The following is an 18,029-nucleotide window of genomic DNA, read 5'->3' on the forward strand; positions in this document are numbered from 1 at the left end:
GCTTTTCCAAAAGGAGACTTGATGTCTCTTTTCTAGAATCAGTAACTTAGACTGAGACAGAAGCACAGAGAGGTTACATTTCCAGGCACAAGGGTCTTCAGGGGAACATATATCAATGCAGGAATCAAAATTACCTTACACAGAAAGGGTAGAGTAGCAGCACAGGGAATAATACTTTTTTTAGGGAACTGGTTCTAGATCTCCCAGTTCTCTTGGGAATTTAATCTTAACTGCTGGTAAGAAGAATTATTAGAACATAGCAGATCTATGTCACTTACATTACTATTTATGTCTGCTCTCCTCTTGCTTTTCTGCGTCCTTCCTCCTATAAAAATATTTTTCTGGCTATCCTTTATTCCCTCAGTGATCCCTCTTTGCTCCTCTGCCTGACTAAAGTGTATTTTGTGTCACTTCAATCAGTGCCACCCTTCTGTGCAAACACTGGGAACATTGCAGCAATTTCCTCCTTTCCCAAACCAGTGAACACTCCTCAGGCTTCTGTGTCTGGGAGAAGATTTGGGATCTGGAAGCAGAATAGGCAGAAGTGCTCTCAGAGCAGGTGGAGGGAATTCCCAGCCTCAACCCTTTCCACTGCCAGAATCATGCTCCTTTGCACATTACATCCCCTACCCACTTCCAAGGGAATCCAGAAGAATCTTGGGAATGAAGTGGAAGGAGACCTTGGGGGAAGAGTTATTTTAATTTTGCTGGATGACAGACTGTGAACAATTGCTGGGGGAGGCTGAACATGAAAACTGAGAACTTATGTAAGGGGAAAAAAAAAATCTTTTTAATCTACTTGGATATAAGCCTTGCTAGACAAGCTAGAAAAAAATCAAGTGTAAGAAGCATAAAACAGGATTTTATTGAGAGATATGTTGAAGCTGGCTTTGCTGTTTACACTGAAATACTTAAGAGTCACCCTTTACTTCTAAGGATTTGAGCTCTACAAACCACTTACTAGATAAGAGAGGAAATCTCATTTTGTGAAAGAGGGAGGATGCTGATTTGAAAGGATCATCCACCAGTGTATGTGCCACTGTTTCCTTATTCAAGTAAACATTTAATAACTTTTATTATATTATTATAATACCTATACTAACTCTTATACCGACAGAAGATATTGGCTTTATTTCCACGTCTGTTTATTCACACAACACAACCTGCACCACTCTAGAGCTGCTCCACGGCGCTTTGCTTTCACATCTTGCAACCACTTTTGAGCCAGCAAGCACCCAGCCAGAACAGTATTTTTCTACTGCCCATCAAATCCTGAACCAGAAAAAAAACCTGAGTAGACAAAAAAAGGAGTGAATACAAACGAATTTGTATTCACCACTTAAAATTTTCAGTGGAGGTAATTTGTACTAGCTCTTTGAAAGGCAGACAAATGAAAAACAAAAGCTACTCCAACACTGAGGCTTTGATCAAATTTACAAACAAATAATTTCCTATATATATGCAGCCAGCAGTTTATCCCACTTAAAACCCACGCTCCACTTCATAACCCTTCTTTTTTAAACTTCTTTTTCATATTTTTTTTCCTTACCACAAGGTTTTCCCTCGAGCAACAGCCAGCAGTGAACAGCAGCCAGGCAGCACACTGCAGAGGTGAGATACCAATGGTACCTCAAAAGGTACTGTGCCTAAAATAGGTGTGCTTTCAAGCTAAGAAGTAGGAGAACCTGTTCATGGGTTAGGATTGAGCAGCTCAGATGGACACCGAGAGGGAGATGTACCTGCAGTACACAAACTTTGCATTAAGCATTGTATGAAAGGATGCCTTGCCCCTCTAAGCTGAGTTGGAAGCACGCTGGTGACTTGCTTTAGAATGGATGAGATGATTTACAATGGAGAGGGGAATTGTTCAAAAAACAACTCATAGTGGTACTCACTGGGTTACCTCAGCCAGGAGCCTCTGCTTTCCCATTTCCAGTGACAAGAATTAGGACTTTTTGACATGCCAACTGAATGTTTCCACCTAAGCTCCATGTTCCTCTGAAAAGCTTTGATTTTGACGAACATTTTAACAAAAAGTCAGTGAAACATTCCTTGCTACTTTACACTGCTCTGTCAGCCACCCACCACTGATGCAATATTGTGATAACATTATCTCTGAATGCCTTCAAATAAAGACCTTTTGGAGACAAAACTCAGTTCTTGTAGCTTGATTTTCTTTCTGAAACAAACAAAAAAAAAGTGTTGAACTTTACCAAACAGTACCCTGGGTGTCTAAAAGACACCACTGAGAAAGCTGAAGGTCAGTTCAGCTGTCTGTCTTTTGACAGGGATGCCTATGGCTTGTACGACCCATTGGGAAGAATTTTACAGGCTTTAGATTTGGAAGAACCTTAATTCTTTTAGATTCACTGGTCACTTTCTGTTGTTTAATCCAATCAGTTCCAACCAGGTGAGCTCTTTGCCAAGAGAACACTGAAGGAGACAATGTGAGACAATGGTCCCTTGAATAATTCTCTTGCTTTAAAGGAGGTTATTACAACATCACAGCAATGTTGTTCAAGCAAAAGAGCCAGGCAAAGACAACTCATCTGAGAGCTCTTTCTTCTCTCTCTGAAACGGTTTTTAATTTGGTCACCATCCAAATGACATCATTGTGATTACAGAGTAATACACCACTGAGTATGGGTCAGCATTCTGAAAGCAATTAATATTTAGGGGAATATTTTAAAACAGCAAGGGCTTCATGAGTTTAATCTTGAAATGGCCATCATCTGCAAACACCTAGAAATACTGAATTATAGCAATTCTGCACTGTTATCCTGACAGGACCTCTTATCAATCCTTATCTTCTCCTGCCCAGAAAATCTTTTACCCTAGTTTATTTATTTATTATTTATTTAAAAAAATAAAGAAATAAGTAAACTAGAATAAAAAATTATATAATTATGTGTTCATAATTATATTTGGGTTTACATTGGGGATTCCTTTTCTAAGAAAAATTACCCCAAATTGAAGAAAAATGAGAAAGTAATTTTCTGCTAAATCATGCAGTGATGTGACACATTCAACAATGTCTAATTCATGATTCTATTTCTTCTAATGTTTCAGCTATTTAGGCAAAGGTCCAAGGCCCACTTTTCATGCTGGTGGAGAGTGATGACTAAACCTAGAAATATTAACCACAGAAAACACACAACTGACAGCAGCATTAAGCCAACCAATAACTCATTGCACTGGATGTCCTGCGACCACTTGAAGCCTCCCTCTGTTTATTCATACTTTTCCTTAAAGTGCTCACTGACAGTGTTCAGAAATAGGAATGATTTACAAAACTCCAGGCTGTGATCAGCTGCCTAACTATAAATGAGTACTCCAAACATATCAGTCCAAGGAAATCATGGCCTGAACTGCATTTAGTCAAGTCATGGGGCAAAACCCCTTTGTGTTTCAAGAAAAAATGGATTGAAAACAACTCTCTGGAGTAGCTTAAGATAAATCTTGTCAAAAACTTGGTTCAAACAGCTACAGTTAAAACGCAAAAGCTTGCTAAGCTGTAAAGACAAAAAGACTTATAAGAGAGCAAGTCTTATAAAATGCTTTACATAATGTGATACAATTTTGAAACATCTGCAGAATCATTCTGAGTGCGAAAATTGCCATTTCTAGCAAAAACAAAAGTTTCATACAAAGGAAACAAATTTAACTTTTTTTTTTCCTCCCAAATATTTACAAACCACAAAACCTGAGAGTGAAATCATGAAATGAAATGATTTTTTTTTTTTTTTTTTTTTTTTTTTTTTTTTTTTTTAATACTACATCCAAAAAAAAATTGCAGTGAGGCATCCTCTCCCAGTATTTCACCTGAGCACCCAGAATTGGGAGCACCACCAGGCTGCAGCACAGAAGCAGCCCATGGGAGCTGCATGAGTGCTCTGGGCTGCAGAGGCAGCATTTCACCAGTGAAACACAGCACCAGCCACAGGAGATTCTCTCCATGCTGATCGCTTTCCAAATGGGGCTTTGTCCCTCCAAAATCATTACATTCTGCTTTGGGAAATTTGCATCATCCTTAAATTGCAGCTATGTTATTTTGTGATTTGGGTATCTCAGATTATTGAAGCTGGCCACTCAGTATCAGCTTGGCCTAAAGAAAATTTCTGTGTAAAGAAACTTATTCTAGGGTTAGATTCAGGCATTTTTTTCTAGTAACTTTTCACAATATAAAACAAAAATCTAAATAATTCCACATCCTTCAGATTCATGACTGAAAATTACCCATGTGTGGCAACAGAGCTAGATGAAAATTTTCTCAAAAATTCTCCTGAGTTATTACTACTCTGGTTTACGCCCCCAAATATCCCTCTGTGACAAGCAAAGATTACAAGAGGTATCCATCAGGAAAGATTTTGGCTCCCTGTTTTGTTATTGAAAGAACCGACAATAAAGCGTTTTTAATTGGGGGGGGGCAGGGAATAAAAAAATAATAATAATTTAAAAAAAAAAAAAAAAAAAAAAAAAAAAAAAAAAAAAAAGAAGAAGAAAGTCACAGATGTGACACCTCTGCACAGAACCCTGCCCTGAATCCCTCTCTGCTTACCCAGGACTGCTCAGCTGCACAGGGGGAGTCACTGCAGCCCATCACATCCCAGCATCAGGGACAAGAGACCACCACAAGGCTCTGTGCAACCCTTCCCACAGAGCAGACCCAAAAGGCAAACCCACCTCTCACATTCAGCAGCATTATTGGAGGGGTTAGGACTGATATGACTCAAAACTCATGCAGAGTTTTCTGGCACAGCTGAAAAACCAAATTTTTCAGCTCCAGAATTTTTAACTGTAAAAGGAGCCAAATGCAAAATAAATCAGACAAGTTGTGTTTGGAAAAAACACTGCAGTGAAAAACTTTTTTCCTTGGCGCTACCCCATAAATCATGAAGCAGCTGAAAGAATGAAAACTTTTCAGAACTGTGTCTCCTTTTTGGGTTTATGTTTGCAGTTCTAAGTTAATTTGTGCACACAAAAAGTGGTGTGTTTTTTTCATTATGGTAGCATGCACTAATAACTGGCATTTACAGACTTTTTATGCTTCACTTGACAACGTCAGTCCTCCTTGAATTTGAGTTTTGGCATGGAATTTCCTTTGTTCCAAAGGCGGGACACCCAGAGTTATCTCTGTGTTTAGTAACTTATTTAGCGCAGCTCAATATTTGCCTGCACCAATAAAATTAATGATGCTTCACTCCATGCTCACATTGATATATGATCACCAGGGTACCTCACCTCTTCCCTTCTGTGCTTGCACAGGATTTGGAAAAACACCCACCATTCCTAGATTTCTAGACATCCAGGAACACATTCACTCTACTAAGAACCATTAAAATAATTTAAACCAGACATATGCACAACTATGTTATTTATGTCCTTTGTCAGTGACTCACCAGATTTTCTAATATTCACTAAATTACAAAAAGGCATAACTTTGTGCTTTATTCGTTTTTAAACTGATTTCTTTTTTAAAAAGCTGCAGTTTTGTGTGGGAAAACTAACTCCCTCTTTATATTTTAAATGTTAAAATGCCATATTTAGCTACTTTGTTAACCTTTCCCAGTTGTGCTTCCAGTTTCATTTGTTAATTCTCTGGAATTTTTTTTCATTTTCTTTTTTGTTAGAATTTTGAAAGTTTGAAATGTGGTCTTGCCCCACAGTCCCCTTGTCCTCCAGCGAGTACCTCCTTCTGTCAGCTCCAGCTGAGGTCAAAACCAGTTCACTCCTCTGTCTCTAGAGACAGCAAAAAAATGACTCTGAAATGCTAAGCCTTTTTTTCTTAAAATCCAAATATGTTTAATTAAATGTAAGCTATGGTTTTGTTGATTTAAATATACTGTTTCCTCACTAAGTCTGTAACTACTGAAGGTCAAACCCAACAGTTGTTACTTCTTCACAACAGTCTCTTTATTTCATTTGACATCATCTTTTTTTCTAAAACTGGAGTCCAAGAAAATGGGAAGTTTGCAAATTAGGAGGCAAAATAATTATCTGTCTGTTGTACAAGGCAATAACCCAAGGCCCACACAGCTAATAATGAAGCACTTAGCACAGAAGTTGGCTGAATCATTATCTCACACAAATAATGCTCTAATGGTGTTATTTAGTAGACCCATAAGGAACGAGAGGAAAAAAAAGAAGTCTCCAAATGATCAGCCTTACATAAACAAGAATTATGTTTTCAGAGCTAGAATCCCAAGGTGTGATCTGTGGCTGAGGTTCTCTGCAGTCCAAAACACAATGATCACATCAAGTACTCTGAATTCCAGTGAAATCCCCAATCATCACGCAGTTGAAGCAAACATGGACTGGCTATTCCTAAACAGGTTTGAAGTTACACACGTGGTCAAATGTTTGGTTTTTTTTTAAATTCTGCTCAGTAAGAAGGACCAAATTAACATGAAAACAAGAGCAGGCATCTTTTTTATTTACGTTCATGTCATTTTAATGGGCTGGGGTTTTCAGCCTGTTCTGCACAGCTATTAGGGAAGTGCATTTAATAATTAGCAGACTCGATAACTTCTGACTGTCAGAGAAAGATACGATAATGCAGGAAGAAAAAGATCTGGAGGATGGTCATCTGTTTAATGTTCAGATAATTTAGAGTGTTGGACAAATAAGTATCCTCTTGATTTTTTTCCTTCTTTTGAACTCCTTAAATGAATTACGGTTAACAAAGACCAGTTCTGATGGTTAAAAATATATTTCCTTTCTGGAAATATGAAGCAATTGTTCCAATGCTGGAGTTCTGAATGAAACAGTGGTAAGGATTTTGGAGAAGAGGGTGTTGAGATGCAAACCTCCCAAGAGCAGAAAATGTATCTGTGTCTTCTTAAACTTTTATACCTTGCTATGTTCTTTTTGCTTCTTATAGTTCTTTTTGCTTCTTACAGTTCTTTTTCTCTATATATAGGAAAAAAAAAAAAAATGCTCTAGCCATGAAATCAATAGTCTGATTCACATTGTTTCCAGTGTGCTGGAGTCCACCAAGTCCCTTTTTAATCTCACATTCTTACTTTTCTACAAGATGTGAACTTGGAAAAGTTAGAAGACTACTCCCTTTTCTCTTGTCAGTCAACACGTATCTTGGAAATGCCAAAAACTGGGAAAGTTCTCCAAAGTTCAAGTGACTTAGAAGACAAGCCACAAAAAAGACATTTTGCCTTCAGCAAGCCTTTCACCTGGCTTTTCCTTTTTATTGAGCTAAGCAAACCAGATTCCCCTGCTCTGGCAGAATTTACAAACACTCCCACTCCTCCACGACGGTGGAACCTGCTCCTCATCGCTACCTTCAAGCAGCTGCCACAGATCCTGGAGGACGCCGTGCTTTCCCCTGTTTCTCAATCTTCCTGTGGAAGGCAACCATCTGTGAGACATTCTCCTGGCCACCTGCTGCCCCAGCCAGCTGTTCCCATTCCGCGCCGCAGCTGCCACAGGTGACAGCAGCTAAGAGCCAAAAAAACGCTCGAGCAAGAGGGAAACCGACTGGCAGGGCGCCAGGTGGATTAAAACTCCAGCACAAAAGCTGACAAAAACCCACCTGTGTGTGAAACATCAAGTAGCAAGGAGACAAACAGCGGCTTTCAGCCAGCAGAAGGGCCCAAAAGGGCTCAGTTGGTTTTTTTTTCCCCCTCAAGCAATTTTTTTGTGCCCTGCTAAAGCCGGTTTAAAAACCTTTCACTGTTTGGGAATGAGGAAACTTGCTCCAGCCTTCTTGCCTCCCAGGAACTCTGGTGGGAATAGCATCAGAGAGAATGTCTGGAATGTAGTGGGATAATTATCCAAGTCTCATGGACATTGGCAAGTCCTGAAATAAGACTAAAATGGGATTTAAGTGGTACATGAGTCCCGCGCTGGCACAGTATCAATGGGCAAATTTTGAGTCTCCTTGGGAAGGGGTGAGCATTCAGAAGTATCAATTAGGAGTTAAAACACTGATGGATGCAGATGGCCCAGATTCCTCGAGAATTTAGGGAAGAGAAAGGACACAAATGATAAGAAAAAACCCAAACAGGGTTTAAGATCCTTCTCATTCTCAATAGCAGAATTAATGGAACAAATTTGCAACAGATACAAACAAAGAACAGACTGAAAGTATCCTGACTGACAACAGCTGAAGACATACCCCAAAAATGAATATTCTCTCTGTTCTGTCCACCTTTGCCAGTTACTGACCCATAATTTTAAAATAAAATCTTCAGACAAACTGCTTGATGAAAAGAAATTAACAATTTGCTATCCAGCATTAATATTAAAAACATGGTGAGGTGGTACACCATTGTTGAGTAGCTGCTTATCTCTGACCTGCAGGGAAATTGAGCTAATTTGAAATAATTGACATCTTATTATAAATAGTAATTGTCATTAACATAAGTTACTGTGTTGAAAGTCACCACCTTTTCTAGTAATTTCTAAATTTACAATGGTATTGTAAAACATAGAAATTCAAATCGGTTGAATTTCCCCCGGTGGCTCAGAAACCACTTCACCAGTTTTCTATATTGCATTAGCCTTCTTTTCCAAGTTTTATTTTGGGCAGGTACAGTGTGCATATTGTTGTATTATTTAACAGTATTTTTATTGTAATGTCATTCATTACAATTAAAATAAATAAAAAAGTTCTTACTAAAGTTCTTTTTACAAGCCCTTACTTCTTGATAGCTGATTTGGTAATGAAACAGAATGTGACACCTGAGAATAAAATGTAACCCAATCACATTTCTTAAAAGAAGTTATCTGAGTGTGCATGCACACATGTGCTCCCCGCATTATTAAATCATTGAACTTCTTTCAAAAGTCTCTTTAGAAATAAGTGGAAGAAAACCTCTGCTTTCCCTTACTTTTTTAATGACTGAAATTCAATTTGGGAAGGAAATCTTTTATGAATTATTTAAGACTTTATTAATAAAAGCCACGGGATTTTGTAAGTAGAATTGATGGTTTGGGAAACTGCCTTTTGCAATACAGGAGCAGGAATATGAGTAATTACATAAATTGGAATGTTAGGTAGAAAACAGTTTGCTACTGAAGAGAACGGTGGGGCAGAGCAACCAAAAAACCCCTGAGTGTAGATGGTGAATACAAGCACCAGATTTTAAGATACTTTTGCCACATTTATGTTCTCAGTTTGGCTTGAAACAAATGAACTAAACTCTTAAATAAAAGAGGTACCCAGCATGAACAGGGCTACTACCCGCTGACAGGCAGAGAATACAGTGAACCTTGAGAAATAACCTACTAGATGTGGATGGAGCTACCCTACACATTAAGCTAGAGATAAAATAAATTTATTTTGCCACTTTACATTGCACTGTGCCAGATAACCATATATATTCGGGGCAGAAAAACTGCTCTGTATTACCCAAGATTTAACTATTAGCTTGAGCTAAATTTGGGGGAAAATAGGGGTTTGCACTGGAAAGTGAAGAGGAAGAGGACTGCAGACAGCCATTTTTCTTCTGAGAAGAAGAGAGGAGTTAAAGAAAACACAGGCAAAATAATGATGTTCCCCTGTCCATTGAACCCTAGATATAATTTCTAAATTTACAGGAAAACTACCAGGTCTCAGGGCATATTTAAAACTCCAGACTGGTTATTTTATATACAGTATAACTAAGTTTAGTATTAGTAGAAATTGTCCCAGGCACATTTCAGGCACTGTTGAAAAATGGCTCACTAAATGTGGCTCCTCTTTATTTGAAAGATATGCTCATTAAACACATTATCCTACTCATTTCAGTAAAACAAACACATTAATAATTCTGTTTTATCCCTACTAACACTTCCAGAGACCATGCAGGTATGAAAGTATTATTTATGCTCTTCCCGACCCCACACTTCATCAACCAAATGACTACACTTCAAATTGTTTTCTTTCCTTTGCAGGGAGGAAAGCCTTGGTTTAAGGGATCTGAACCAGTTGAACTGTAAATGAAAGCTCAGTTCATCCATCATTGCTAAAGATGGGGAGAAAAAAAAAAGAAAGCACAGCAGAGTCTTATTTTCAGCTCACAGAGTGGATGTTGAGACACCAGAAAGCCACATCCTTTCTCAGAGAGCCTCGAGGTAACAGCGCAGCAAACAGAATAATTCAATAAGACAATAAGAGGACCCCTTATATTGCAGAGGTAGGTGATGAATGACAATTTCTGCCAGGCCTGGTACATCTCCATAATCACGAAAAGGAACTGTTGGAAACTCCACCATCCCAAGCCAGGCTGATACTTTAAAATGGGTCAGACATACATTTTGACACGCATGAGGATTCTGACAGCTTCAGGAGAGGTCGGGGAAACCACAAAAGCAGCTAGCCTCCCTTGAAAATGAACCAATGTTTGTAATTTTTGGCTCAAACGAAACAACAAAAAAAGCTGAAAAACCACATGGTCTCTTACTTTAGGGAGAAGAACTTCCTCCTCTTCCTCCTGTCCAAGGGGCAGGATGAAGACAGAGATAAGTGGGTCTTTCATACAAGTTACTCACACCCAGTGCTGAAAGGGGAGGAGCAAAACTTAGGTTTTTTTCTGTTGATTTTAAACCAAAAGAGGGTTTGTCACCAGTAGAATCACGGATAAATTTCACTGTGACAGAAAAGGACTGTGGCAGCAATGGCAAATGTTCTTACCAGTAGAGCTGATGGGCTACTTGGATGCTCTGAAGAGAACGATTCAGCAGGAGTTTCACCAGAGGGCTTTCAAGACTCCACTCAAACTTGAGCACCTTAATAGAAAAAAAAATTATAATAAAAATCAACTTTATGCTGGCTTTGGTGCCTTTCCTTTACAACAAAACTAAGCAGAAAGGACCCAGTGCTTAGTTTGAACAAATCAGACACATGGAGTTTGCCCTGGCAATGCAATGAGCAGAGAAACTTCAGTTCACAAGGATCTACCACCACCTGTTAGACAGACAGACTCCACCCTGATTCTGTGCTAACATGCATATAAATATGCAGCTTTGCTCCCCCCACTTAAAACTATCACTGCTATATTTAATGTTTTTATCTGATTATCCAGTTTGGAAAAAAAACTTATTTTAGAGCACAAGCTGTGGGAGGTGAGAGGTCACAGCAGTTTGTGAGTGCTGTAGAGCTGTGAAGGCTCTGCTGCCTCACAGTAGAGAGGTATTTATGTATTTATGAAAATATTCATAAATGCATACAGAGATATTGATCTAGATAAGCAGATATCACAAACACAGAAAGAGACTGCAGTGTGGATAGTGGGTCATCCATATGCACAGAGTTACAAAGTGAGGTGATAAAGCTTTCAAAATTCCTGCTCAGCCCCAACACGGGACCTAGTCAATCACCAAGTGCTTTGGAAGCAGTGATGTCGCAACTTGCAAAATGTTAATTTCCAGTGAAATGCAATGTACGTCTCTAAAGAGTCAATTCCACACCCAAATCTCCACTTCACTCTGTGCTGACAGCGGTTTTCTGAGTATATGTGGTATTAAAAACCCACTGATTCGTGGACAGCAACTCCTTCCTTGGCTGCAATGAAGCCTTGTCACCTGAGCAGAATTTCTCTTGGTCAGATGCACTTTTTACTTTTCTTTGTTACTTGAAAATACCTGTATATACGAAAGCTCAATCAGAATGCCAAAACAATTCCATTCTCATAAGCTGGAAACAGTCTCTCCCTCAGCCCTGTTTTTAATCCGCTCGTTGCATTAGTTGACAAGACTTATTTGTTCCTCTTACAATGTCTTAACCAACCTGAAAGCGTCAAAAGTATTTAATGAAGTTATTGATCTGGACTGAAGACATCCTTGGCTATCAATTTCCTCCTTACCTGAACCAGCTGTGGGAGGTATTCCAACAATTCATCATTGGACACATTTTCTATTTGTTGGACCGCTGCTCCGCGAATATCTTGATCTGGAAAACTAGAGCAAAACAAATAGATGTCATTAAGAGCTACCAGACCACTGCAACTCTCCTGAGCTCTCACCGATACAAGATGTTAGAAAAACTGATTTTCTCTCAAAATGGAACAGGGAAAAAAAAAAAAATCAATTCATTTTCTCTATTGTAACAAGAAACACACCACAGATGACTTAATTAGATTGACTCTTACAGTGCCACACAGGGGGGGAGAAAAACCCCAAAACCTGATCTTCAAATACCTTTTTGAATTTGAACTACCATGTATTGTAATTTCCCAAAATATGAAGCAAATTACAGATCTCTTGCTGCTCTTTCTTACCTGAAATAGAAAATTTCTGAGCCATGTGAATATTTAAGTCACTTGAAGACTTTGTTTTTCTGCACAACAACACAAAAGCTTGAAATTTCCCATACATAAAGTGTTAATTTCAGATAATTTACTCCCAAATCAGCTCTTCTGTTTTCTGTCATAACACAATAAAAAATACTTCTTAAACAAAACCAATTTTGAAATTAAAAACATGGGTTGGGTGTTTTTAGGATTTTTCAATGTGAAATTTGCTAAAAACATGAACATCTTCCTCGGAAAGTCTCCAAGTCAGTGAAAAAGACATTTCTGATCAGAAAATGTTTGAAAATTCATCATGAGCTACATTCTCAACTAATTATGGCTGAAACCAGGGTGGCTGTAGCCTGGTATAGATTTTGTGATGGAGCTCTCATCATAAAAATGAAAAAAGAAGAAAACACGGTGTGGCAGCAGTGATAATGCAGAAAAAGAATGCTAGATAATACAGATGGTAAAAACATTTTTCTTTGAAAGAGAATGAAATTTTGATGTAACTTGATTGATCAAAACTGCCTCTTAACAGAACATTTTCTGTCTTCAAAGAGAAAAAGACAGAAAGTATAGTGTCTCTCCTAATATTTGAAAACCAAAAGATAATCTTTTGAGGACTTCTTTTGAAAAATTAGAAAAATAATTTCTACCTTTTCACTTTTTGCAATTGTGACACTGATCATTAAGGTTCAGATGCGATGATCTCAGAGCCTTAGTGGTCCCACAGTATCATGCACAGAGAATTTCACACATGCAGAAGTTGGCCAGATGCGTTCAAATTTGGCTGATTTGCCGTGGTTCTGCTTTAACAAGGAAAGGAACAGATGTGCTCTTCCATGCCGCGTGGTGTCACCATTATTTGTGTGCCAGCACTTGTGTGTTGCCCTTTGCCATCCCAAGGATATTTTCAGTCATCTGGAGAAAACTTGAAGTGTCGGTGGAGACCTTTCAGTTACCAGGGACGCAGGAAGGGTCATCTCTGCCTACGGGGCAGAAACGTCTCCAAACAGCGCCACAGTCAACTGGATATTGTTCAGAAGGGCTGGTGGGTTTTGATCCAGTTCCCTGAGGGCGAGCACCTGCCCCCAAAAAAGCAGTGAATCCCTTCCCTCTGAACTGATGTGGCTATTAGGCTCTTGGGAGAGGTCTCTGATATGGCAGTCTAGGCACACACACAAATAAATGACTAAAGGACAAGGGTTATCCTGTAATTTCACCCTGAGGAAAGTCCTTTGAAATCTGACCCTCCATGCGTGGCAGGAGATGTCACAGGCCAACAGTGTCACTCCTCCAAGAGCTCAGCACAAAACTGCTCTCTTCCCACCTTCCCACCCAGCACCCTTTGCCAATAACATAGAAATTAAAATCCGAAATGAAACAGAGGAGGCAGTACCACATTTGCAGCAATGACTGCTTGTTATCAAGATAAAAAGAGAAGAAATTGTAAAGCTAAGTGCTCAGCAGTATAGTGGCACCTGCTGCTTGAATCTTGAGCTTCTGAGTTCAGTAAAAACAGCTCAAGCAGAACAGTGTGTAGATTTTGATCAGCGAATTAAACAGAGGCCACCTAATAAAAATGGGGATATTTTGATTAAGGAAAAAGGGGTGGAAAGTTGGACTTGGGAAAAAATGGTTTGTAAGGCTGCAACTGGCCGCAACCTGTAACACTTCCCAACACCCTTTGGCAATGTGACTCAGGTCTGGTTTTACTGTTCTGTTTGTCTGTTATGGCAGATATTTAATGACATTTCTAATACGGTTTATAATTCTTTGTATAATGCCTAGAGGGCCTCGATGGGGAGAGGAGGAATGCATTATAAATAAATTATCATCCTAGGCATAAATTAGATCTTTTGCAAGGCTTATTTTTTTAATTTATTTATTGTAGGCAACCTACTAGGAATGAGAAGTTGTTACTTGAACATTCACACAGCTATTTAGAACAAAGCATATTTGAAGGAGGACTACATATTTAAAAAAAAAATAATCCCCTCCATATCATCCTGTTTTCTAACTATGCAATTGCTCCAAAGGGTTGTGTGCCAAGCACGTGCAGATAATATGGAAATGAGTCTTTCCCTTCCCCTTCTTGCCTGGTTCAACAGGCTACTGAACAGTGAAATACGCTCTACACAGGCACAAGGCCAAGCAGAAAAATGTCATTACTTAGTTACAGCTTGTCCTTACCAGCAGCCAAGATCCGAACACACGCAATGCTATGAGGAGAGAAACTCCTATATTTCTTTCCCAGCTAGACAAAGAATGAGAAAATTGTTTTAAGCCCAAACTTTCCAGAAAATTCAGCAGCTAACATTTGATTTATTTAGAATTGATTTGAGGCAAGTCAGAACCAGGGCTATGTCTAAGTTACCAGAAGCAGTGCCAGGAGATGTGATTAGGGCAATGACAGGCACTCTGGTGAAATATCTGCAGGGTAGTTTGCTTCAGGAAACATGGCTCTTGTCATTCCTTTTGAATGAGATGTTGGTAATTTGTTGGTCTTGGTGACTGAACTGTTTCCTTCAGCTTGTAAATCTTGAGGTCAGCTGGAGGTTTAGTTCAGTCTTTTGAACAGAATGGGCAATTAGCATTTTTTTTTTTTTTAACTACCTGACAATTTGTTAATCCCTAGATGTAACAGCCATGGCTTTTTTTGAATTTCAGTGCTGTTCAGGGCCACGGGTACAAGTACAATATTGAATCTGTATTTAAATATTGAACACAGGCACGATATTTAAATCTATTTGTTTCCCCCCTTGCATTTGTATTTGAGCAAACATTTAACATCCTCAGAAACACTGGAGTTACAGCAAATTCTTATGAACTCCACTAGCATTACATGGTGCTTATGCTATTCACTCTTGCATACACCAGTTTATTTGCTAGAAGCCAATAAAAGAGTTTGGATTTAGAAGAAGATCTGAGTAAAAAAATCCCTTCACATGCCTGGAAACTATGCCATCTTGTAGTCTAGTACTTAATTAGGGCTGCAAGGTGGGTTTTTTGGGGTTTATTTGTTTTGTTTTTTTTTCCCCCAGTGAATAATCTTGCAAATATTTCAGTTGCATCAAATCTGATTTTAGTAATCCATAAATTAGTCTTGATTAGAGGACAGAATTAATTGATTTTTTGACTCTAATTTAATGCCAGAGAAATCACTTCAGGCCTAAGAAAAAGAGCTTTATAGCTTGGATATTAGAGGAGAGCTGATTTCCAGGGCACGCTGCAATGAATATGCAATTATTTATTTACACATGCTGAAAACTCTGAAAGTGGTGAAGAGAGACAACTCTTTCACAACAAATTCAATATTTTAGCCTTTAAGGGGACACTCCTCAGAAAGAGGAGCTCATCTGTAGCACAGCCTGTCTAAATCGATCAATTTTTTGAAGAATTTGAACTGACAGAATTCCTGACTTGTGGCCTGTGACTACGGCTTCAGAGAGGCAGGAACTTCAAGGACTTGCCTTCCTTGCTGCTTTATGGTTGTCACCAAAATATCTGAGGATTTAGCTAAAAAAAGAAAAAAACCCCAAAAAAACAGCTTAAAATGAAATCTTTTAACAATGCTTGTACGATTCTTTTATTGTACAGTTTCAAAATTGTAACTGTTATCCAGATTTAGGCTTCCACTCACTTATAGGGTTTTTGTTTGTTTGTTTGTTTTGGTTTTCCCTCAAACAAACAACCTGTTGGTCAATAAATACTTCACTGAATAGAACCAATGTGTCGTGGTTTTAGTCTCTGTGACTAGAACCCAATTGTTCCCCACTTTTTTGCTTGGCTGCGCTGTAATATCTTGCAGCTTTCTTATTTTGGCCAATTCAGTTGTTTTCTCTTAAGGTAATGAGTACTCCAGAACAGAGACCACAGCTTCTTACATATTTGTAAGGTTTACACACATCAGAAACATCACAGGCTCTACCAAAATATAAACAATAGGTAAATTATTGTTGTTGGGTTTAGTCCTCAGTTACAGGTCACACTATGCAGGACTTCAAATGTCTCCATCACAGCTTTTCTCACGATTTGGATTCTCCATAAGTGATGAAACTGTTTTCCTCTCATTAAACTCTCACCTATTTAAACTCAACACCCTTTTTGCAGTTTTGTTCTTCCCTCTCTGCATGATGCCAGTGATTGACAGCCATCTGTTTTTTAAGTTCTAAGTAGATTATTAGATCTCCTTTGAGACTTTAAAGATGTTTTTGTGAGAGTTGAATTTTGAGCTGGATGAGCATAGATTTCAATTTGGTTTAGAAATAAGGACAACTTTCATTCTTTGACTCTTTTCCTACAGATGGCCAGTCGGGGGCTATTTGTCTAGCTGTACCTTTCAGCTAAATCAGATTCAAACAGAAAAATAAGCACTGCTGAGGTGTCCTGTGGATCTGTGGAATTCTCTTGAGATTTTAGCATCTGCCAGCGGTGAGTTGACTGTAAATGAGAAATAGACGTGCATTACATTTTTAACAATTCTACTATTCTAATTTTATTGTGCTGCCTCAAATAGCCCGGTGCTGGAATATGTTTGTCAGGTATGTGAAACTGCACAGTTCTCTACATTTTCTGGCACGTGATGATCTCTGAAGAGAACAATGCAGCCTTTCACAGGCCTTCTTTTAAGGTAGAGGCTTATATCATGCCACTTATTTCTGCATTTCCCTTCACATTTTAAGTTCTGTTGCATTTTCAAAAAAAGAAAAACTTTAGTCCGTGAAATGCATGTTATTAAGTCTGGCAGAAACAAGGAAAGCTGAACTATCAAACCTATTGGAACGAGGATACCAACTGAAAACAAAAAACCCTTTGAGTAGTAAAGGATATCGTGTCACTGATCGATGCAACTGGCCCAGGAGAGAAAGGATGGAAGAAATGTTTAAAAGAACAGACAGGGAAGTTTTGTGAGGCAGTTTAAGTATTTTAAAAAACAATTAGACAGGAAGAAGGAAGAAACTATTAGAATAATGATTAAAGTGTATAGTTTTACATTACGGATAAGGTAAGCAGGACTTTCTGTCTGTGAAATTTTCATTCCTTTGAGGGCCTCTAGAGAAAACACCATGTGAATCTATGAAGCTTAGAAAATTGTAAGGAGTAAAGGAATGTACAGAAAGAAAAATACCAGCAGTAAAAAGGACACTACTTTTTTTTTTTTTTTTTTTAAGATAAAATTCACTCTTCATTGTGAGACTGAGCCCTTACCAACCCCACACCATGGTCATATTCACTCGCTTTTGCTTTGGCTGATTGATTGGCAGATAGATCTGTGAATTCACTCACAGAAAATATACTTTCAGTGATGCTCACAGAGATTTTCTACAAGAAATTCTGACTGAAACAACTAAGAATAAGTTTAAGATGTCATGGAGACCATATGGTGAACCATATCCTGGGACAAGAGTGGGAAGAAATTACCAAAAAGAAGTTTCCGTTTGAAACCTGTATGATCTAGAAGGTTTTTCCCACCCCAGAGACAAACTTCTCTGTTACATTAAAACTGAAAAATAAAACCATGGAAAACATGATTATTTAGATTAAGCTTCCTGACTAGAGTGCACATTTAAGCACAGAAAGAGTGCAATATTCTACATAGTTGTCTATATGTCTGACTAGAGGATTTTGCTGCAGTACCTTCATATTTATTGCCAAGAAAGCAAAAAAATGGCTGATAGCAGTTAAAAAAAAATAAAGAATTCATCACGTGCCACTGATTAAAAGGAAGATTTCTCTGTCCCTTGCAATGCATACATCACCATCTAAGTTATCACTAAATTTCATGTATATTAAGCA

The 18,029-nt window shown here is 38.4% G+C and overlaps 1 protein-coding gene across 13 annotated transcripts in view; it reads right to left on the bottom strand.

Annotated features, from left to right (window-relative positions):
- PIK3C2G (phosphatidylinositol-4-phosphate 3-kinase catalytic subunit type 2 gamma) overlaps nucleotides 1-18,029 on the bottom strand; it is a 244,152-nt gene that overhangs the window by 93,590 nt on the left and 132,533 nt on the right. For all 13 annotated transcript variants that reach the window (XM_058420387.1, XM_040063030.2, XM_058420389.1 and 10 more), the window contains 2 exons: nucleotides 11,802-11,895; nucleotides 10,631-10,725 (listed from right to left, as the gene is read on the bottom strand). In XM_058420387.1, the coding sequence (XP_058276370.1) occupies nucleotides 10,631-10,725; nucleotides 11,802-11,895 (189 nt within the window). The remainder of the gene's footprint in view (nucleotides 1-10,630; nucleotides 10,726-11,801; nucleotides 11,896-18,029) is intronic.

The sequence above is a fragment of the Hirundo rustica genome, chromosome 4, assembly GCF_015227805.2.
Source record: "Hirundo rustica isolate bHirRus1 chromosome 4, bHirRus1.pri.v3, whole genome shotgun sequence".
In the NCBI taxonomy this organism is placed as follows: Eukaryota; Metazoa; Chordata; class Aves; order Passeriformes; family Hirundinidae; genus Hirundo; species Hirundo rustica.